General features: G+C 33.8%; 1 protein-coding gene across 11 annotated transcripts in view; it reads left to right on the plus strand.

Moving 5' to 3' along the window:
- Positions 1–24,132, plus strand: part of MIPOL1 (mirror-image polydactyly 1) — a 336,113-nt gene that overhangs the window by 138,881 nt on the left and 173,100 nt on the right. For all 11 annotated transcript variants that reach the window (XM_057543812.1, XM_057543817.1, XM_057543811.1 and 8 more), the window contains one exon: positions 14,541–14,648. In XM_057543812.1, coding sequence (XP_057399795.1) covers positions 14,541–14,648 — 108 coding nt within the window. The remainder of the gene's footprint in view (positions 1–14,540; positions 14,649–24,132) is intronic.

Raw genomic sequence — 24,132 nt, forward strand, 5'->3', positions numbered from 1 at the left:
TTTAAAGCTCTATTCCCCCACTTTATGTTATTGTTGTCACAGATTACATCTTTATATATTATGTACTCATTAACATAGATTTCTAAGTATCCTATGCTTTTGTCTTTAAATCCTGTAAAAGAATAAAAAGTGGGGTGACAAACCAAAATTACAGTAATAAAGATTTTTTATATTTGTGTACTTACCTTTACTGGATAACTTTTATATTTTCATATGGCTTTTAGCTATTCTGTACTGTCCTTTCATTTGAACTCAAAGGACTCTCTTTAGCATTTTTTGTTAGAGCAGGTTTAACGTTAATGAACTTTCTCAGGTTTTGTTTATCTGAGAATGTCTTAATTTTGCCCTCATTTTTGAAGGATGTTTTTGCCAGATATGAAATCCTCATTTGACAGGGTTGTTTGTTTGTTTGTTTCATTCAGCAATTTAAATATATCATCCCACTACCTTCTAGCCTGCAAAGTGTCTCCTGAGAAGTCAATTGATATTTTATTGAGGATTCCTTGTATATGAACAGTTGCATTTCTCTTGCTGCTTTCAAGATTATCTGTCTTTGACTTTCAACAGTTTGATTATAATGTATCTTGGTACAAGTCTCTTTATATTTATCCTACTTGGAGTTAGTTGAGTTTTGTGTATTTTTATATCCTGTGTTTCCTCAAGTTTGGGAAGTTTTCAGCCATTATTTCTTTAAATAAGCTCTCTATCCCCTTCCTCTCTCTCTTCACTTTCTTTGAATTTCATAATGTGTATATTAGTACACTTGATAGAACCATAAGTCCCTCAGGCTCTGTTTACTTTTCTTTATTATTTTTTCTTTTTTCCTCAGACACTATAATTTCAAATTATCTTTGTTCAGGTTTACTGATTCTTTTTGCTTGTTTGAGTCTGCTGTTGAACCACCCTAGTGGATTTTTCAATTCAGGTATTGTGTTTTCCAGCCCCAAATATCTGTTAGGTTCTTTTTAAAAATAATTCTTTCATTTTGTTTATATCCTCATTTTGTTCATGTGTTGTTTTCCTGATACTGTTTAGTTTTCTGTTCATGTTCTCCTTTAGCTCATTGATCATACTTAAGACAGTGGTTTAAACTCTTTGTCCAGTAAGTTTGAGACCTGTGTTTCTTTAAGATTGGTTTCTGTGGATTTATTTTGTTCTTTCAGATAGTCTGTGATTCCCTGTTTCTTTGTATACCTTCTGATTTTTTTGTTGAAATTGGGCATTTGAAATAATACCCACATCTCGCATTCTCTGTAGACCGGCTCTGTGCAGAAGACTTTCACTAATCAGCCTGCTCTGATGACTGAAGGTCCTCTTGAGCCTCTTCTGGAGATGTATCTTCCCTGGGCCCATGTGTGCACTTTTATTCCAATTCTTCTGTATACTTGTCTGCTTTTAAATGTTTTATTTCTCTTAGAGTCTTACACTTGCTTCTTCACAAAGCCTTTGGTGTGTATTGTAGTCCTCTGCTAATAATCTCTTGACTCCAGACAGCACGGCTCTACAGTTCCCCCATAGCTCTCAGTCACTGCGGCATTCACTACAGCTTTTGGCAACCTCCAACCTAATATGCAAACCATGCCATCGTTCCCATAAGTACTTCCGTTCAGGAAAGACAGAAACAAGTGCCTGGGGCAGCCCCTAGACAGACCAGTATGTTGGAAACAAGTGCCTCTCTTTTGTTCCATCCAAAGGAGGAACTGAAAATTGGGCAGCCTCCTCCCAGCTGACATCACTATGGTGTGCCATGGAGACAGTCCAGGAGGAGCAAGTAAAAATGCTGCATATTTTCCTACCAATTTGAAGAGTGTCAAATTGGTTGGGGGTTTATTTGGTTGCTGCTGATCCTTAATTGTTTTCTAGAATTCCCACAAAGCTTTAGTCCATATGCTGTTTACTTTTTTTTCCATTGGGGAGCTAGGGCCTGGAGCTTGTTTGTCCACCATCTTGCAGGTGTCATTCTCCTCATTGTGGTTTTGATTTACATTTCCCTAATGGCTAATGATGCTGACTGCCTTTTGTGCTTATTGGCCATTTGTTTATGTACTTTAGAGAAATGTCTGTTCTGGTCCTTTGCCCATTGTTTGGTTATGTTGTTCTTTTTATTATTGAGTAGTAAGAGTCCTTTATATGTTGTAGATACAAGGTTGTTTTTTTTAAATCAGATGTATCATTTATGAAATATTTTTCCCTTTCTGTGGGTAATCTTTTCACTTCTTAATGATGTCATATGCAACACAAAAGTTTTTCAGTGTGATGAAGTCCCATTTATCTTTTTTCTTTTGTCACTTGAAGGCTTAGAAAGTTATGCCGAAGCCAACGTCACTAAGATTTACTCCTGTTTCTTCCTAAGATTTTTATTTCTTACATTTAGATCTGTTATCAAATTTAAGTTAATTTTTCTGTATGTCCTAAGAAAGTTGTCTAACTTCATTCTTTTGCTTGTGATACTCTTGATTTTTGACCAAGGCATCAGGTCAGTCCATTGGAGAAAGGTATGTATTTACAACAAATAGTGGTGGAACAGCTGGGTGTCAGTATAGAATTAAAAGGAAACTTGACTCTTCCCTCACACCATACTCAAAAATAAAGTCAAGGTGGATTATAGACCTAAACAAGAAAGCTTAAACCAAACCTTAAAGATGTTGTAAGAAACCATGGGTAAATATCTTTATTACCTTGAGGTAGGCAAGGATTTCAGAAAGGACAGAAATAGCTCCAACCATAAAAAAAAATTTGACTTTAACAAAATTAAAACTAATGCTTGTCAAAAGCCAACTTTAAGAACATGAAAAGGTAAGCCATAACCTAGGAGAAAATATTTGCAATTCATGTATCTGACACAGGACTTGCATTAAGTATATTTAAATAATTCCCACAAATTGATAATAAAAAGAAACAACCCAAGAAAAAAATTGGCCAAAGACTGGAAAAAAACTTCACAAATGTCCGATGAACACATGAAAAGATTACTATAACTTGTGAACAGGGAAACACAAATTTAAATGTGATACCATATCACATGCACTGTGGCATCTGAAATTAAAAAGACCAACAACAGCAAATGTTGGCGAGGATGTGCAGCAACTGAAACTCTGATCCATTGCTAATGGGAATGTAAAATGGTACAACTGGATTTGAAAACTGCTTGACAGTTTCTTATACACTTGAGCAATATCTACTTCATGACCTAGCAATTCCATTTTTAGGTATTTACCCAAGGAAAATGAAAACATATACATGCTGTAGGAATTTTAGAACAATGTTTATAGGCGCTCTTTCATAATATCCAAATACCAAAAACAACTCAACTGTCATTTCTATAGTGGGAATATGGACAAATTATGGTATATTCATACAGTAGAATATTATTTTGCCTGAAAAGAATGAACCACTCATGCACAGAAAAACATAGATGAATCTCAGATACATATGTTGATTGAAAGAAGTCAAAGGATTACAACTTAAAGGTTTCATTGTTTTTTTTGAAGTTAAAGAACAAGTGAAATAATTCATGAAATTACAAATCAGAACAATGGTAGCCTATGGCTATGATGGCAGATTGGAAGCACCAAGTCCTTTCTGATGTGATGGAAATATTATATATCATCATCAAAACATTTTGCATATTTCTGTATTTAAAAATTAGTTATTTTTATTTAAGTATAATGTTTTCAGATTTCTATATTCTTATGCTGCATTTATGCTTATTAATACAGTATATGATAGCCTAAATATTGTCTAGTGGCACATGCCTATAATTTTACAAGGAAATTAATATGAAAAAATAAGATTTCTTTAAACAAAATTCACATCATTTATTTATTAAGCATGCATTATATAGCTTCAGCGAACTATATGCTGGATTTGTCCCTGGGATTGTAGGTGGATGTGACCAAGAATGCTAAGCAGGTGGTTGCAGATGGGAACATAAAGGAAGGGCAGTGAGCCCATAGAAGCAAGGAGGGAATGGTATTCCTCAGGAGGGCTTCCCAGTGGAAAGATGGGGTCTGGTGCTGTGTGGGTAAATCATATATATATAAAAACTTGTGCAAAGGCATGAAAGTTGAAAGGAATGTTCATATTTTGGGGACTGTGGATAATTTATCATGTCTGAACTAGACCAAGTGTGTAATTAAGGAGGAATGAGAAAATATGAAATGGGTCTGGCTCATGAAACGCCACTGTCATTCTCCAAAACTTAATTTTAATTCTGTAAGCAGTGGGAGAACCAATAAAGGATATCAAGATAGGGTAGGTAGGAGTTAGTGTGATCAGAGTTGTATTTTAGAAATAGCTTTCTAGAGTATTTATTAGCTCTGAGATGCAACCTGAAAACACGTGCACATACACATACACACACACATTCTTTTTTAAAATTCCCCTGATGATATTGTTTTGCAGCCAGCTTTGAGAACTACCAAAATAGAGGGTAATTTGGAAGGGCTTCAGACTGAAGCCATGACACTTGCCAGTTAATGAGAAACTTAGAGGCTGAATGAAAGGTATGACATAGGGGATAGAGAATAAAGCAGGTTGAAGGAATAGGACTTACTCCAACTTTAGGATAAAGATAGGAGGAAGCTTAAAATGATTTTCAGGTTTAACAAGGATGATTGGGTAAATGCCATTTATAAGCAGGGAATACAGTAATGCAATAAATACATATTTAATATCACCTGTGTTTTAGGTACCTTGCTATGGGCTCTACCTTCTTGGAGTTTGCAGTTTATATGAAGGAAAAATAGATATTTTGGACATTTTCATGTGAAGACCTGATGATATCAGGTCTATTTGTATATGCATACATAAATATACATATAAATATATGTATGTATAATTATGTATAAATGTATGTGTGTTTTTGTATATGCATATATAAGTATATTTGTTAACATACTAATATAGGGGTAAAAATGTGTGTGTGTATATATATGTATACATATATATGTATGTAGCTTTTATAAAGGCCTTCATTTCAAAGAAAATACTTCCATTAATGAAATAATAGTAATTTTTTGTTTTATATTCCTAAAAAGAACATTATGATTTCAGATACTATGTTAGCCATAGAATGTGCAATTAAAAGGTGAGAAATAATTGCCAAGGTGGTTTTTATTAATTTAGCTTAGACTTGATTAGGTCTGAATGAACTGACTTAAATGTAGTAATCCTGTATACTGGCTAGTTCATATTCCACTCTGATCTATGTTATGTACTTCCTTATATCAGATTTATGTACTACTTTAAAAATTAACTATCTCTAAATGCTCAAAGTTCAAATTTTAAAATGTCATCATCAACTTTTTCTGTAGTTCTAGCTATTTCCATTGCTCTTACTATTTTCCTATGTGTGTTCATTATAAATGTTGTTGATAAACAATTATTCTGCCTGAATTTGAATCCTACTTATTAGTTGCATGACTTTAAAGAAGGTATATATTACTCTCTGCTTCTGCTTCCTTCTCTGCCAAACAGGATAATATCTAATTCATAGGGTCCACATGAAGATTGACTGATTTAATACATGTAAAGTTCTTAGAACAGGGCCTGGCACATACTAATTTCTCACTAAGAGTCGACTGACTATCATTAATCACATGTGTTAACCTTTATTTTGAAACAGAGATGTAAACCATGATTTTTTAAATGAACAGCTTTTTTATGAATACTAACGTAATAATCTTAAACAGTATTACAAAAATGGTATTTTAATAGCATAGCATACTAAACAAATACCTACATACATGTTGACACCTTTTTAAATAATTGTCATGTTCACTAATAATACTTTTACTATGTGATTTAAAATGTTTCTTTAATCTTTTTTGAACAATTTAATTGTTTAAAATGAATATTAACTACTGTCTTTGTTATTAAATCCTTAGTTATTTACTTTCATATGGTGTTTTCAAAATGGTATATGTAAACATAATTAAGATATCATATATATAAATATGTAGAAGCGTTTTATTTTCTGGCATGTTGCCTGGTAAGTGGTGGTATAATATTGCCTAGTGCATGCTCGATGAGTGTTTACTAAATAATTTATGTTTTGTCTGTGTGTACATGTGCATGCACACTCACACGTGTGTGTATCAGCTGTAGCATGTGTGTTTTCAGAGACTCAGTCACATAATTATTGTTTTTCTTTTTTAATCCTTGGTTTTTTTAAACCTCAGTATTGTATAAATTATTCATTTAACCAAGTTGTTGATACTTTGCCAGGGCTTTGAAGAAACAAGTTACCATTTTGAATTTGGAAGCTCTTTATTCCAAGTTATTGTAATGTGAGAAAAACATTCTATTTTTTTTTTTAATCTAAAATCAAGTGATTTTTTAAAATTCTTCTAAACGAAAAGGAAAAAAACTTACTTATATAATCCTAAGTGCTTCCAACCGTCTGCAGTTCAAAGTACATAATTTACATTGACACCAAAGTTTAGTTTCTGTTTTGACTGGAAGAGTCTGGTGTTATTTTTTGTCTGCAAAGGAAAGAGTTGTATAGCATCCAAGTGGGAAGATGTTTGATTGTAACGCAGTCAACATGATTTGTGACTGAAAGGAGATTGTACAGGAGGAGAAACAACAGCTGTTAAAAACCTAGACAATATTAGAGAGAACTTTTTGTTAAAACTTTTTTTTTTTTTTGCCACCCTGTGTGGCTTGCGGGATCTTAATTCCCCAACCAGGGTTTGAACCCAGGCCCTCAGCACTGAAAGTGCAGAGTCCTAACCACTGGATCACCAGGGAATTCCCTCTTTTTGTTAAAAACTTAAGGCATGTTAATCTTTCAGGAAGTAAACATAAAGTAAAACAGAATCATAACAATATATTTTCTACTTGATAAAATTCTTCAGAATTCACAATAATGAGTAAAAGGAAATTACTGATGAAAACAGATCTTATAGCAAATATGGGTCAAATCCTTTAATAAAAATTTGCCATTAAATTTTGATATATTTTATGTGTTTAGCTCACTCGTACTGTAGAATTAGTTTTGTTTGTTTGCAGAGGCAAATTTAATTCTTTTCTTCTTATTAGTGATCTTACAGAGCACAGAATCATGAACCTATGTGATGTTTTCACCCTGCTACAACAACTATCCATTTTTTTAATCTATATGCCCCACTCATTTACTCCTCATTATTATCTTGCAGGGAATCCCAGACATAATGTCCTTTTTATCTATAACTTTTATTGTGTATCTCTTAAAGATGTGGACAGTTGTTTAAAACATAACTACAGTACCATTATCATACCAAAAATATTAACAGTTCTTTAATACTGTGAAATATCCAGTGAGTTTTCAAATTCCAATGATCTCATAAACATCCTAACGTTTTCTCTTTGTTTTGAACCTGTATCTAAATAAGAATCACACATTGCAAATGATTGAATTGATTCTTAAGCCTTTTTAAAATTTATAGATGCCCTTCTGTCTCTTTTTTCCCTTGGAATTTATTTTTTTAAACAAAGTATGTCAATTGTAGCATTTCCCAGTTTATTCATTGCATCTCTGTAGTATCATTTAACATGTTCCTCTCTTCTGTCTTTTGTAAGTATGGTGATTTGATCTAGAGGCTTGATCAGATGTAGATTAGTTTTTATTAGCAAGACTGTTTTACATGTGGTTTGTGTTGTTTCATCTGGAAACATATGTCAGTTTGTGAAAAAACTATGTTGTTAACAGATCTCAGTGCCTAGATCTCTTAGTATATTAATCTGATGTTCAGATTGTCTTGTCTTTAGCTAGTGGGGGAGTTTTTCAGTTTAGTTCATGAGTCCTTTCTGAGTTTCTTTGGTATTTCCTTAGTTTTGATAGTTAATACAAAACTTCCGCCAAGAACATATGTTCTTGGATCACATTGTACATTTCTTGTCCTAGACTTGTAGTCAACAACATATCCATGAAGTTCTTTATTTTTAGTAAGAAATGGTACTTGGAACCCACAGTGTGGGTGCTAAGGGTACTCATTGCTCCTGGGTCTCCTATTGTTTCTAGCCTTTTTCAATGGACAAACTAAACACACACACACATTTTTTAAAGGTAAAACTTTGTATCTTCATATTTATACTTCCAACTCAAGTTCTGAACTAAAGTGTTTTTAGTTAACTTGTTTTTTATCTGTATGTTTTGTCTTTTATGGTGAGAATCCTAGTTCTCAAGGACACTGACACTATACAGGTAGAATTTACTTAAATTCAATTTGAGTATTAAAAATTTTTAAGTATAAAAAATATGAAAAATAAAACCTCCTAGGTCTTAATTCACACATTAGAACTTTTAAGAACATTAATGTTTGGCAGAATATGAACACAGAAGATATTGTGTTATTATTAATTGTGTCAGTTTAAAACGAAGCCCTCTGAAACTATAGAATAAATTATATATTACTTAATTTAGGGACATTCTTCTTCCATAGCATTTGTCTTGTTTCTTTTCATTCATTAAATTATGGAAAATCATTTAACATCTGAAAGTGTGGCACTTTGGGACACTTTGCCACGTTGAGTGGTCCCTGGGCCTTATCTTCTGTCCCTCTTGTACTGCATGGCCATGGAAACTGAGCCCAACTATGCAATGTAGATAAATGTCCTCATCACAAAAATAGCTTTATTAAGCTATATTTATCTCTTGGTTACAGTATTTCATATAAAAATTGGCCTGCGAGTACCCTCTCCCCCATATTTTCAGAAGGAATGAAAGAGAAAATCTGTGAAGATTAAAAAATAAGAGGAAACCAAAAAAAAAAAGAAAAGGAAACCTAAAGAGTTACAAGCATATCAGTTAACTAGGAATATAAGACCAGAAATGGATCCCAAGGGCTAGGAACTTGGATTTTATTGCCCTTAAGAGGAATGATGATGGGACCACTTGAGGTGGGAACTGAATGGAGACCCTTGCATGTATATCCAGAACCATAGAAAGAACAACTCTTTAGTATAAGGGAATCTAGGAAAAATAGACAACTTACTGGTTTAGGAAAGGGACAAGGAAATTTGTCTTTGGTCATGACTGAGCAGAGGGGGACAATTATACTGAGAAATCAAAGGGCTGGACACTAAATATAATAACCATCATGGTGAGGATTCACAAACTAAGACATTAGCATAAAAACCTGTCCTAGGGACTTCCCTGGTGGTTAAGAACCCACCTGCCAATGCAGGGGACATGGGTTCAAGCCCCAGTTTGGGAAAATCCCACATGCTGCAAAGCAACTAAGCCCGTGCGCCACAACTACTGAGCTTGCGCTCTAGAGCCCACGAGCCACAACTACTGAGCCTGTGAGCCACAACTACTGAAGCCCACACACCTAGAGCCCGTGCTCCACAACAAGAGAAGTCACCGCAGTGAGAAGCCTGTGCACCACAACGAAGAGTAGCCCCCACTCGCTGCAACTAGAGTGTGTGCCCGCACACAGCAACGAAGACCCAATGCAGCCAAAAATAAATAAATAAATAAATAAAATTTATTACCAAAAAAACCCAAAAACCTGTCTTAGATGAATGAAAACTTTGGGTCACCCCCACAAGAAGCAAATGCAAAACCAGTCTGGGCAATTCTTCCACACACAGGTTAATATAAAACTTCTACCAAAACAGGATTCTCCACATAAGAAAACAGTCCACTGTGAGACACAATTAAAAGAGACCATCAGCAATTTGAGATAATAGGAAAATATGAAAGAGTATAAAATATGTGTATTTAAACAGAAATCATTAAGTAATACATATAAAAAAGAGCCCTGTGAAAAAAAGATGGACAGAATTGAAAAAGAATACAAGGAAATATCTAGAAGTGAAAACACTAGTCATTGAAATTAAAAGGTAAGTGAACAGAGGAAGAGACAGACACGGCTGAACATAGAATCAGGAATCTCAGTTGATTAATGATAGATGCTCAGAATTCACACACATACTGAGAGATTTAAAATATGAAATAGAGATTAAAAGATACGAAAGGAGGGACTTCCCTGGTGGCGCAGTGGTTAAGAATCCGCCTGCCAATGCAGGGGACATGGGTTCGAGCCCTGGTCTGGGAAGATCCCACATGCCACGGAGCAACTAAGACCGTGTGCCAGAACTACTGAGCCTGCGCTCTAGAGCCTGAGCCATAACTACTGAAGTCCGCGCACCCAGAGCCCGTGCTCTGCAACAAGAGAAGCCACTGCAATGAGAAGCCTGCATACTACAATGAAGAATAGCCCCTGCTTACTGCAACTAGAGAAAGCCCGTGCACAGCAACAAAGACCCAACACAGCCAAAAATAAATATAAAAAAAATAAAAAATAAAGATATGAAAGGAAGATGAGTAAATCTAATACATGACCTATAAGAGTTTCAAAATGTGAACTAGGTAACATTTCAAAATATAATAGCTGTGAGTTTTCCAGGTTTGGAAGCATAGAAAGTATCCAGAAGATTAAAATAAATCCATCTCTTGACATATTGTAGAATTGAAGAACTCCAAAGTGAAACTACAGAAGATTTTAAAGCAACCATTGAGAAAAGACAAACCTATAAAAGAATGGTTATCAGACTAATAGTGACTTCACATTAGCAGCAATAGATGCCAGACTGCAATGGAACAGTATCTTCAAAGTGCTGAAGATGCAACTTTTGTCATAACTGTTATATCCAGTAAAGAGTGTCACGAGAACAAAATAATCACATTTTTAGGCAGAATGTCTCACTGAGAGATCTTTTAAAAGCTGTGCCTCTGAAAAGAGGAACTTGAACCCGGAAGGAAAGCTAAGATGGTTTGATAGGGGACTTCTACCAATTCTTATAAGAATAGATAATTTTATATAAACTGTTTCCAAAAATAAAACAATTTTTGTGAGACTAATCCAACCTTGATAACAAAACTGGAAAGGATAGCACAAAAAAGGAAAAATACAGGTCAGTCTTACTTAGGAACATACCAGCAATCTGATATATAAAATATTTGTAAACCAAATTAAGGTATCTATTTTTCCTACACATATTCAAATGGATGTAACCAGTGATATCTAACAAAATTCATCTAAGTGATTATATGATAGAAACATTCCTTTTAAAGTCAGGAACAAGAAGAGAAGAATGACTACCACTTAAAGGGAATTTGGGGAGCTACATCTTCTAAAATACATCCAAAGTCTGACTGCTGCTCTCTACCTCCACTGCTCCCTACCATCCTAGTCTGAGCCATCTCATCTTTCTCCTGGACTCAGTAACCTCTCATCTAGATTTCCTGCTTCTGCCCTGGTCTTCCTGTAGTCTATTCCTAACATAGCAGGAAGAGTGAACCTATATTAATATGAGGCAAATCATGGTGCTTCTTTATTCCAAACCCTCCAGCAACTTTCCCACTCAGAGTAAAAGCCGTGGTCTGTAAGATCTCAAGGCTCTTCTCACCTCGTCTCCCAATATTCTTCCCTTGCTTACTTCATTCCTGCTATTCTTCCCCCTGTTAATACTCAAGCATACCAGACAAGCTTCCACTTCAGAGCCTTTCACTTATTGTTCCTTTTGCTTGAACCACTGCTTCCAAAGAGCTGAAGACTTACTGCTTTGTCTTCTCAGTGTCTTTATTCAAATGTTGTTTTCTCAACTTAAAATTTCTCGTATTTAAAGTTACAAAAGATTTCCGTACCTACTCTTTTGGTACTCCATATGTTTCTAATCTGTTTTTCTCCATAACATTTTCACCTTCTATCATATTATGTATTTCATTTATTTATTTTATTGTCTCTTTTCCCATCTAGAATATGAGTTCCATGGGGACAGAGATTTTTATCTATTTTGTTAAATGCTGTATCCACCACCACTTATAATTATGCCTAGCACAGAGTAAGTGCTTAACAAATATTGGTTGAATGAAAATGCACTTCAAAATAGGGGTTCCTTGAGGGAGAAAACGATGGCAATGAGATTGGGTGAAGGAAAAATTTGTGATAAATTTCTAATATTTTATATTTTAGAAATCTGAAAGAATTATAGTAAATTTATTTTCATTTAGTAAATACTAGTGATCAGTACAACAGTTTCTGTTGTATTATTCCCTGTCTTTTTTTTAATATTTAAATGACAATTAAATTTTAAAATTTTAAATATAAAGATGTATAGAGACTAAATTGGTGACAATGTCAAGAAAATTTGAGATGTAAATTAAAGGGTAGGATCTTTATCTACTTTACAAATATTATGTAAAATCATAAAGTGACAATAATTAATAGATTGTAGCACTTGGTAATGAAAAAACAGTTCTATCTCTTTGCTTCAGAATAAATTTCAGGGACTTCCCTGGTTGTCCAGCAGTTACGACTCCACGCTCCCAATGCAGGGTGCCTGGGTTTGATCCCTGGTCAGGGAACTAGATCCAACATGCATGCTGCAACTAAGAGCCTGCATGCTGCAACTAAAGATCCCACGTGCTGCAACTAAGACACAGCACAGCCAAATAAATATTCAAAATAAATTTCAAGGTTAAAGAGTTTGGTTAAAAAAACAAACTAGGAAAAATTATACAGAATATGCAATTTCGGGAATATGTATAAGTCACAAACATGTATTTGACAAGAGCATTTGTGTATGGTTTTATTCAGTTCAAAGTTATTGTTGGCTTGCCACAGCTTGATTCCCAGGTCAGTGTTAAATTTAAACTTCATAAAGAAATGAAAATAAATTCAACATTTATTTCTTGAGCAAGAGTGAGTGAATTTTTCTGTGTGTATCATGTAGAAAGAAAGAAGTTTCTATCTTTGGATCATTTCTGATTTACTTGGAAACACAAAAAAATAGGTGGTCAGACAACTCGTGACCATGCTTTCTCACTTGACCCCTGATATTTCTATCTTCAGTCTTTCTCTCCTATATTCTTCCTCTTTCTCCTCTTTCAGCTTATAAAATTATGTATGCAAAATAAGCCCAACTTAGATGTCATCTGCTCCATGAAACATTTTTTTACTCCCACAGCCAAAATTATCTACCCCACCTTTGTAACCTTATAGGTCATATTTAGTCATTCTAAATACTTAGTATGTAATTGTTTGTATTAAAATTAATTGAAAATGTAGATGATTATTCTAATCGAGAACATGTCTAGTAGATTGTAATGCTTCTATGTCTTATTCATTTTCATGCCTCATGATTTGTGTCTTCACTAAACACATTTGTATTTTGATTGCATTTGTGACCAGGTACTTTAATTGTTACAAACTAAAAAGGGACAAATACAAATATGTAAATCATGTGTCCCCTCCAAATAAAGTCCAAATGATGTCATCTCACAAAGGTTTTAGGCACATAATTTTAAAAAATGTCATTGGTATGTAAACATCACTACGTATATAATTTAAGTGAATATCGGGAGTTTGATAAGACTTTTTCTTTTAAAAGAATTTGTGTATTACTCAAGGTTGGGAAATACTGATACAGATTGCAGAGTAATATTGAGGTCAGAGGCAGAAATCATCATTAGAGTACTAAAAAATGCCAGTTTGGATTATGACTGCATCTTGATTTTGTATCATAATAATGATTTTTAATTCATTATGACAGCTAACCATTTGTCAGGTAATGTAGAAGTAACTTTGTCTAGATCTTGAATCAGTATGTGTACTTACTTATCGGTTGTTAAATATCCTAATTTAAAAATAGATAAATTAAGGAGTGATTTTTTAATATTTTACTGAACGATAGATTTAGTACTTTATTCCTTTGCCAATAACCCTTGTATCTTCATATGGTCCTGATATGCAGCATATCAGTTTATATTTTGTACAATTATTGTGTAAAATGTTTGATATATTTATATTAAGATTTTGTTTTCAAATGGCATGACATTTCAAGGATTTTTTTGAACATAGATGCTTCTATTAGCCCATTTATGCTTTTGTTAATAATTTCTTTTTTACTTACATTTTTATATATTACCAGTAGGTCAAAATGTCATGCCACGTCTTTGTTATCCCTTGTTTTACTTAAAAGTAAGGTTTAGTCAAAATAGGAATTAAAAACACTTGTTTCCTTAGTTGTTTCCTAGTCATGTAGCACTCTGGCTGTTATTTTTTTCTCTACTCAACTGTTTCTTTAGATATTTCTAAAAATCTGAAAAATCTCATATATATTTTTATTTTAAAAAATTAATAAGTCATCACAAATATCATATTGTAGTTTATTTAGAACCTATTATGATTTTTAGAAGTATACTTTTATTCAGCCAGCAGATACATAGTGAAAGCCATTTGGCTAATGAAGAAAATAATTTTAAATATAGTTTGATCTTAATTTTATAAGAAATAAGTATTTTTCTAATTTATATGGTAGTATTTAGATGAATAAAAGTCAAACTGAAAATTGCAATTGAATTTGCCAGAGTATTATAAACTATATTATTTTGTTCATATTCAACATTACTTTTAACTTACTATTCTTATTGCAAAGGATACTCTGTCTTTTAGAGAATACAAGGGTATTATTTACATTAATTCATGTGGGTTGTTGAAAAAAATGCTATAACTCCTTTACTTAATGGGATTCTTCCCCTGTGGCAGTGCAAACGGCTAGAGCAGGAGCTTCATCATCTGAAAGAGCAGAACCAGACTTCAGCAAACAACGTGAGACATCTGACTGCTGAAAACAATCAAGAACGTGCTCTGAAGGTAAATCTCCATTCCTTCTTGCAGGCAAATTAAGGTTGTAAGCCCTTGGTGCCAGCTTTCTGTGCTGCATATATCAGTTGTGTACATTTCAGCAGAAGTGAGCTGTGGTGTTTGCCAACAACCCGTTCTTTAAACACAGATACAGCACCCTTCTGTTATGGTATTATTTTATTTCGTGTATGTGTACATGAAAACAACATATTTTCTGAATTTCAAGTGGTGGTATAATAATAACTTCAGGTATATGTTCATTCTGTTTCTGATTTCAAAATATGTTGTTACCTTTTGTAGTTAATAAAAAGTGGCCACCCTGAAAGAAAAAGAATTAAATAATGGGCTTTTTCTTTGCATCCATATTTATGACAATAATTTTCTAAATGACTTGCAATATTAGTAACGCACAGAACTGACACTCCTTGAAAGGTATGTGAATATGTTTGGGAATTGAAAGAGTACTTAAAATGTTACTTACATCAAAAAAAGAGGAAGAAAATATATTCTACTAGAACTTGTAACAAGTAAAGAGTACATATCATGACAAAAGTTCTGTTTCATTTTAATATAGATCCTGTAATCATGAAAAAGGACATTATTTCAATTCTACTAATTATCTTTTTTTCTTAAGATACTTTTCATTCTCTTCTTTTGTCTTTGCCCCAGTTCCTAGCATAGTGCCTGTGACATAGTAGGGGTCCCTGCCCTCAAGGTGCTTACGTTCTCATTAAGGGGTTAAAAATAAAACATAACATATCCACAGGAAACATAAAAGATTCATCATTGTTGTTATTGTACAGTTAAAAAAAGATGTGCTATCAAGAGGATTGTATTGTACTTTGTTGTCTTAAATTCGTTTTTTGCTGCAGATTATGAAAAAATATGTCATTAGCAGGGTAAATCATTAAGCCAGAATCATCTACCGATATTGAGAAAAATGGTGACATTTTGATGTGGAAATAATTTTAACCTGTTTATAAAGTATGAGATATGGTTGAAGTCAGATTTTTCTACAAAATGTATTTAGCTTCATTTTGAAATTATCAGTGGTGGGTGTGTAATAACTTTGCTATTATTCTTTAATGCACTTTCTCTTTATTTCTCTTGAATTTATATATAGACCAGAACAATAAATGGGAAAGAAAAGAATTGCTGTGATTATTTTTCAGTTACCCTGAGGAATTTACTGTTGTATGAGTAAAATTAAATATATAATTATTTAGATGTATATTTGCAAATCAAAAGTAATGTAATCTTTTAAAGACAGCTTCCATTATGAGTGCTAATTTATTACCACCATTAGGGGACAGATATTATGTGCTCTTATATGTTATGGTTATTACTATTTAAAATAGAACCTAAAATAAAAATTCTAGGTTAAGTTACATAATAATTGCATAGTCTTTATTCTGGCATTTTTGGTTGTATACTTATGTTAAATTGAATTAAGTGGCAGCTGCTATTTATGAAGAGAAAAAGATGCATATTTCTAAGAGATTATTAAAATTAGAAGGCAAACTGTAGACCAAAAGAAACCTGGAAGTTCAAAACAAAATAAAAATAAACCTCCGTAAAATAGAAATCTCTATAAACTGTAGACTATATAATTTAATATATAAACAAAGCTACATTTTTATTCCTGACAAATACACTACGTTAAAATATTTCTAGTTGCTCATCTTTTTGTGCAAAAGTCTCAGATTTTTCTGTTCTTTTAATCCTTCATAACTTCATTGATCAACTAAACCAACGTAAATTTTTTGTAGAATAAGAAGTCATTTTTAAAAACTCTCATCAATTCAGTCTTTTTAAAGCCCCTGTGTTGGATCATTTTTTAGTTATTTTGTGCCATAATTCCTCATAGAGAAACCTTAAGTTTATTATAAAAATTAGGTCATTTATAATATATCTGCTTTATTCTGAATCATTTTCTAAAAATTATTCTTACCTTTCAGGGACTTTATTCTTTTTGGGGGGGGGGACTTTATTCTTTATTTAGTTCTTTTATTATTGCACTTCTTGTCTTTAAGTTGCTGTATAAGATATGGTATAATAAGTTTACTACCAAGCTATTGGGTGAACAAACTGTCTCCTTTCTGAGCAGTATGCTTATCTCTTACAATGCATTTATAAGTGTCATTTTTTTAATTTGTTAAACTGATTTAATATTTATTTAGTATTAGATGAGTTTTAGAAAGAATACTTAAAGAGAGTCACTGTCTCTAGGAGCTTTCAGTCTGCCAATAATATTTCTAGTATTTTAACATAAGTAGTACTATTATTAGTATCAGTAATAAAAGTAATATAAATAAATAAATAAATTTGAATAGGATGAGAGCTGAAAATTTTATGTTTTATTTCATTGTATTATGCTATAATTCCTAAAGGAAACAGTCCTAGATATAGGTTTGGAAAAAAATCTAAGCTAATGATCATACATTGCATAGAACTTTCCAAAGTGATGACTATTGCAAATACATGATTATCATACATGGATATACTTTTAAGTAATCTAGTGCTATTTGAATAATAATGTCTTTGTTTATTCTAATAACCAAGAAATTCTTTCTAAATTAATTTTTATGATAGAGCATAAAATTAGACTTTTGGTGATCACTTATATGCATTATTATTTTTTTTTTTTTTAATAGCTACTTTTATTTATTTATTTATTTATTTATTTTTGGCTGTGCTGGGTCTTCGGTTCGTGCGAGGGCTTTCTCTAGTTGCGGCAAGTGGGGGCCACTCTTCATCGCAGTGCGGGGACCGCTCTTCATCGCGGTGCGCGGGCCTTTCACTATCGCGGCCCCTCCCATTGCGGGGCACAGGCTCCAGACGCGCAGGCTCAGTAGTTGTGGCTCACGGGCCCAGCTGCTCCGTGGCATGTGGGATCTTCCCAGACCAGGGCTCGAACCCGTGTCCCCTGCATTAGCAGGCAGATTCTCAACCACTGCGCCACCAGGGAAGCCCTATGCATTATTTTTGAAGTAGCATGGACTATATACTAGATAAATTTGCTAGCATGACACTTTCCCTACTTTTATAATATTCGCAATTTTCTCTAATAATAAATAGAATACAGTGGTACATATAGGGTGAGGGGCTGAATTTATACTGATACTAATCTATACCCTGAGAGTTACTTAAATTAAAAAGACAGACTATTTTCTCTTTTAAAATAAATTTTATCCACTTATATTAAGAAATTTGTTTCTTGGTGAACACAATTTTGAACATTTAATGATTTTAAAGTAAATGTAGAATAGCCATAAATATGCAGGCATTAGATTTAATAAGAAATGTCATATCAAGTGCCTTTCTTTCCTCTTCTATTTTATTTATTTACCTTCCTTATCACACATCTTTAACCTCCTACAATTGGCCTTCAACACTGTAATTCCATTGAAAGACATTCTTTCTTAAATTATAGGTGACCTCTGGTGGTTAAACCTTTAAGACTTATCATTTCATATCCTTCTCAATAACCCAGTCAGCCTAAGAGGAACACATTTCAATTTTGTTGGCCCCTGCCTTTATGAAATTCTTTCTTGTAGTTCTTTATTTCTATATCCTCATCATTTTTCTTTTCTTTGGTCGTTATTCTTTAGCTGGTGCCTCTTTTTCTACCAATTCCTAAGGTATAAATGTTCCCCTGGGTTATGTGATTATTCCCTTAATTTTTCTTTCTGAAAAAACCCTCAAACTTTATTATTTTAGAGCAGTTTTAGCTTCACGGCAAAATCGAGCAAACTACAGAGCTCCCTCATATTCCGTGCCCCATACATCCACATGCCTTTAGCATCCAGTGCAAGAGTTGTACATTTGTTACAATACATGAACCTACATCAGTGTAACCCAAAGTCCATAGTTTACATTAGGGTTCACTCTTAGTGTTGTACATTCTGTGGGTTTTGAGAAATATAAATGACAAGTATGTACCATTATAGTATCATACAGAAGAGTTTCACTCTAAAAATCCTTTGTGTCCCACCTATTTATCCCTCCTTCCCCCCAACATGTACCAGCCATTGATCTTTTTACTGTGTCCATAGTTTTGCCTTTTCCAGAATGTCATGTAGTAGTTCTTTTCAGATTGGTTTCTTTCACTTAGTAATATGCGTTTAAAGTTCATCCATATCTTCTGATGGCTTTATACTTCATTCTTTTTAGTATTGAATAATATTCCATTGTCTGAATGTACCACAGTTTATTTATTCACCCCCCTAATGAAGGACCTCTTGGTTGCTTCCAAATTTTGGCAATTATGAATAAAGCTGCTGTAAGCATCCACATGCAGGTTTTTCTGTGTACATAAGTTTTTCAACTCATTGGGGTAAATACCAAGAACTATGATTGCTGAATCGTATGGTAAGAGTATGTTTAGTTTGGTGAGGAACCACCAAACTGTCTTCCAAAATGGCTATGCCATTTTGCCTTCCCACCAGTAATGAATGACAGTTTCTGTTACTCTGTATTCTTGCCAGCATTTGGTGTTTTGTTTATTGTAGGGTTGTCTCTTCTAATTTCATCCGTTCCTATGACATCATCTATCATTTATATCCTAACAGATGCTTTGTCTGCCTTTCCACTTGGATATCTTAGTGACTCCTTAACCTCAATAAACTTAAAACCAAATCCCTAATTCGACTTCCTAAGCCCTCTCTTCAACCTAGGCAGAAGTCAGGACCTGAGCCAAACACTATTGACTGTATAACTTAACATTTATTCTTAGTTATAGTCTCCTTTGTTTGCCTTGACAGCTTTATAGAAGCTGGAAAAGTTAAACACTTTCTGAGCCTTTCTTTTTGCCAATGAGACATAAGAGGAATTCTGCAGCAGGGGTGGGAGAAGAAGGAGGGGTGTCTCTGGATAAGTTTTTGTTTTCCTGACATGACAGATGCAGCCCGCACTGTTTCTTCCCTTCTTATTACCTTGAACACGTACTTGCTGCCTGGAACAGCAACAGCAATTTTATAGCTATGAAGCAAACACCAAGAGAAGCTGGCCTTTAACACCATTGAGCCCTTTAGCCAGTGAGCCACTTTGAGAACTTTAAGCAACTATACCCTGACTTATTTTTCTGGTGACATAATGCCCTATATTTTAAATTATTCTTAACAGTTTTCTATTTACTTCCAAATTGATCAGTTAACATCTATTAATTAATGGCACTACCATACTCCTAGACATGTAGGCTAATATAATTAACATAATCTTCATATCCTTTCAAGCTTTCATCTACTACAAAGTGATAGAGCATCCAGTCCTGTCAATTCTGCAACAGTGATTTTTCTCCTTTGTATTATCATACCTCTACCCTACGTCAAGTTCATGATCTAGATGGTAATAGTACCCTCCTAACTAACTTTTTTGTCCTCAGTTTCTCACCTTTGTAATCAGTTGTCACACTTCCATTAGCTGTCATTCTAAAACACAGGTGACACTTTTCTACCCCAAAACGTTTACTAAGTCTAACATTTTCATCAGTGTAAGAAAACAGAGCTATCGTGAATAACTTTCCTGATAAGAACAATAAAAAGGAAGGCTATTATTTTAAGAATATTTTACATTATTGAGAAGATAAGGAATCTGAAAAGGCCACTAAAATAAAGTGGAAATAGAAAAAAAAATAAAAACATGGGAAATAAGTGATTGCCTGAAGCCATCTTGCATCTTATATTTGTTGTCTCTTTTCCTGATGGGAATAAATGCTCCATGAGGTCAGGGATTTTTGTTTACTTCATATACCTCTGTATCTACTGATGGTATTAAAAATACTTGACAGGCAATAAGTCACAAATATGACCAATCATAACAGATGCCAAATGTTAACAATTTGTATAGCTATATCTTTGTGTACCAGCTGAAACTAGCTATAGATGTATCTCCTGCAAATACCTATAGCAGCCATTGAATAAATATCTGTTGAGTGAATTAATACCACATGTACAATTTAGTATCCTGCTTTCCCTGCTTAGCACTTCATAAGTATTATCCAGTACATTTATTCTATAAATATCACCTTAATATATTACATAATTGCAATCCACAAATGTACCGTGATTTTCTTAAATCTTCCCTTAATGTTAAATATTTAGGTTGCTCGCAATTTTGCACTCTTATAAACACTGCTGTGAAAAATATTTTCATATAAATATTTAATCACATTTAGCAAACAAAAATTTTATTATTTTTCAAATTTTTATTTTTGATAAAGCACATGTTTTTGAAAATGAATGATTACATAAGGGTTTTAATAAAAACATTGTAATCAGCATCCTCATCTTACCTCTCCTGGTTTCTGCTCCAGAAAAGAAATCACTTTCAACTCTTAGCAATTTATTCTGTATCTATACTATATTTCTAAATGAAAAGCTTATACTATTTCTTGATATTTCCTTTTTAGTTATTATTAATTGACTTTCTACTATGAAGATAAGGATTTACCTTTCTCATCTTTTTGTTAGATCAGTGTTTAGTATTTACATTATTATTATAATATTCATAGATGACTATATAGTGAAGTACCAGCGTATGTTGGTTTATTGTGCTTTGCTTAATTGCGCTTTGCAGATATTATATTTTTTTTACAAATTGAAGATTGTGGCAACCCTGTGTTGTCAGATGATGGTAGCATTTTTTAGCAATAAAGTATTTTTAAATTAAAATCTGTACATTTTTTAGACATAATGCTATTGCACACTTAGTAGACTACAGTATAGTATAAACATAACTTTTATATGCACTGGGAAACCAAAAAAATTCATGTGACTCGCTTTATTGCGATGTTCATTTTATTGCAGTGGTCTGGAACCGAACCCACATTAGCTCTGATGTATGCTTATATTACTCAGCAATAAAAAGGAACAGTTTATTGATACATACAACGACTTGGATGGGTCTCAAGGGCATTATGCTAAATGAGAAAAGCCAATCTCTAACGGTTCTGTTCATATGATTCTACTTATATAACAGTCTCAAAGTAACAAAATCATTGTGATAGAGAACAGATTAGTGGTTTCTAGGAGTTAGGTTGCAGAGCAGGCTATGATTCTTAAAGGGTAACAGGGAGTTTCTTTGTAGTGATAACAGTTATAATTTTATAATATTAAAGCATCATAGAATTATACCAGAAAGTAATGGAGGGAGGGTGTAAAAACAGATGAAATCCATATAAGGTTTATATCCGAGTTAAGAGAATTGTTCCAATGTCAATTTCCTGGCTTTGATAATATGCTGTGGTACATATATGATATCATTGGGAGAAGTTAGATGACGTCTACACAGGAACTCTTCTTACTCTGCAAGTTTTCGTGGGTCTTGAATTATTTCAAAATAATACATTGTTTAAAAATTTGCATATTCATCATAGCCAGTGAAAACAGTGCTAAGATATATAAAGGAAATTTTAATAACATTCCCTCTCCCCTCTCATAGTTTCTAGACCTGCCAAATTAATCTTGACTAGGAATTATAACAGATACTCTATTTTACCTGACTTTTACCTAATTTTAGTGAGAATGGATTCTACGTTACACCAATTTGTTTTGACACTTACCATGGGATTTTATATTTTCCTTCATAATTTAGAGTCTCAGTTGGATAGTTCCAGTATATGGATCATCTCTGAGTCTGGTTTTGTGATTGCTTTGTTTTTTGACATGTTTGTTGTTTGTTTGTTTTGCTTTTGCTTTTCATGTGTCTCACAATTTTTTTTTTGAATGCTGGACCTTGTGGATAGAACAGTACTTCTTCCATCAGGCCAGTAGTATGAGTATTGAGTTGATCCACTCAGGAGTTGATATGGATTTGGGTTTTGTTATTGCTGTGGTCACTGTTAGTGCATCCTAAGTTTCAAGCTGCTCTTGGATGGAAGCTCAGGTACTGGAGGATTTTTTTCAATGTTCATACTCCACCATTTTGTTTTTAGTTGATCCTGTTTACCTACACCTGGAGGGTATCTCACTGTACACTCTTGCCCTTCTCCCAGCATTGGAATGCTGATTTTTATCATCTGGTGTTGGGGGACTGAGGGTTTTCTGCTTCAATCTTATGCAGTCCCTTTGTGCTTGGACTTTGGGGTGGGGCTTCCTCAAGATTCCTTTCCATGGCAGACAAACTCTGACCTGTATCTGAGGCAGATATTGTATGAGAGACTTTCATTCCCCTCTCTCAGTGTAGAAGCTATCTAATGGTATTGGTATAGGATCCTGTGACCAGGTCTATTTCCTGCCACTCACCCAGGGATAGAAAGTGTTCTTTCTTCTACCATTCCCAAGCAGGATTTTTTTTTTTTTCTGTGTCCTGAGGGTTACTGCCCCTCTATTAGCTGTATATGGCTTTTGTTCTGTTCACAGAAGGAACTGGGACTGGGGTGGGGGGGGGGTGGTTTGCTCCTTTCTATAGCAGCAGCCAGTTCCCTCCCCCATATCCCCTCCAAGTGTCTATCACTGTAGGAAGGTATCTCTGGTTTTCTACCCTATCTTTGATATTTCTCATGAGCACCTGGTGGAGATCTGTGGGGAAAATCTACCAGTAGGTGCAAATCCCCTTTTGTCAGGAATTTCTGAAGGTTCTGTGTGTTGGCTGACCCTTCTTCTCATGTTCTCTTCTAGGTGAGCTAGTCTGTGTACCCCATTTGCCTTGGATGCTTGTCCCTCCTTGAAATTAAGACTGGTTGTCTTCTGAGCTTAGCTGTCTAATGAGCTCAAGAAAAGTTATGACTTTGTGCCTTATTCAGCTTTTCTTATTGTCAATGTGGAATGACAGCTTGTTCCAGCTTTCTGAGACCTAGGCATAAACATTACATCTACTGTTGGATTTTGATACTGTTTCGTCATATTTAAGTAGTTTCTTTCTAGAATTTTTAAAAAGTTTTTATTAGTAGATGTAACACATTTTATTGAGTTCTTGATGTTGAACAATTCCTTGAATAAATTTTGGATTTGTTTTGTCACTGTTTTCCTGAGAATTTTAAAACTTACAATAGTCTGCCTTCATACAGTACTTACTGAGTGCCAGGAACTGTTACTAATGCTTTACATATAGTATTTAAGTAGTATTTAGACCTCAAAGTGACTCTTTGAGATAGTTGGTACAACTATTTATAATTTTGTAGGGTAAGAAACTGAGCAACATGTGTTCACTAATGTGACCAATGTTATGAGTAATAGTTACTGGTGGACCTCAGATCTGAACCAAGGCAACTGATCTCCAAAGTTCACAATCTCAAATATAAATGAAAATTACCTAGAGAGGTTTTTTTTCTACTGTATCAGGTTTGGTTTTGTTTTACCAAAGTATTTCTCTAATTATTAGTAAGTTTGAATTTTTTTCATGTGCTCAAGGGATTGTGTGTGTGAATATAAATAGATGTATTTGTTCATGTTTTTTCCCCATTTTTTCTGTTGGTTTTTGTTTGCTTTCTCTTGGTCTTTTGTCCATCAGTGGCTTTGTTTTTTGCATTTTACAGCTTTATGGATAAATGTTT

This window comes from Balaenoptera acutorostrata, chromosome 3, assembly GCF_949987535.1.
Source record: "Balaenoptera acutorostrata chromosome 3, mBalAcu1.1, whole genome shotgun sequence".
NCBI lineage: Eukaryota > Metazoa > Chordata > Mammalia > Artiodactyla > Balaenopteridae > Balaenoptera > Balaenoptera acutorostrata.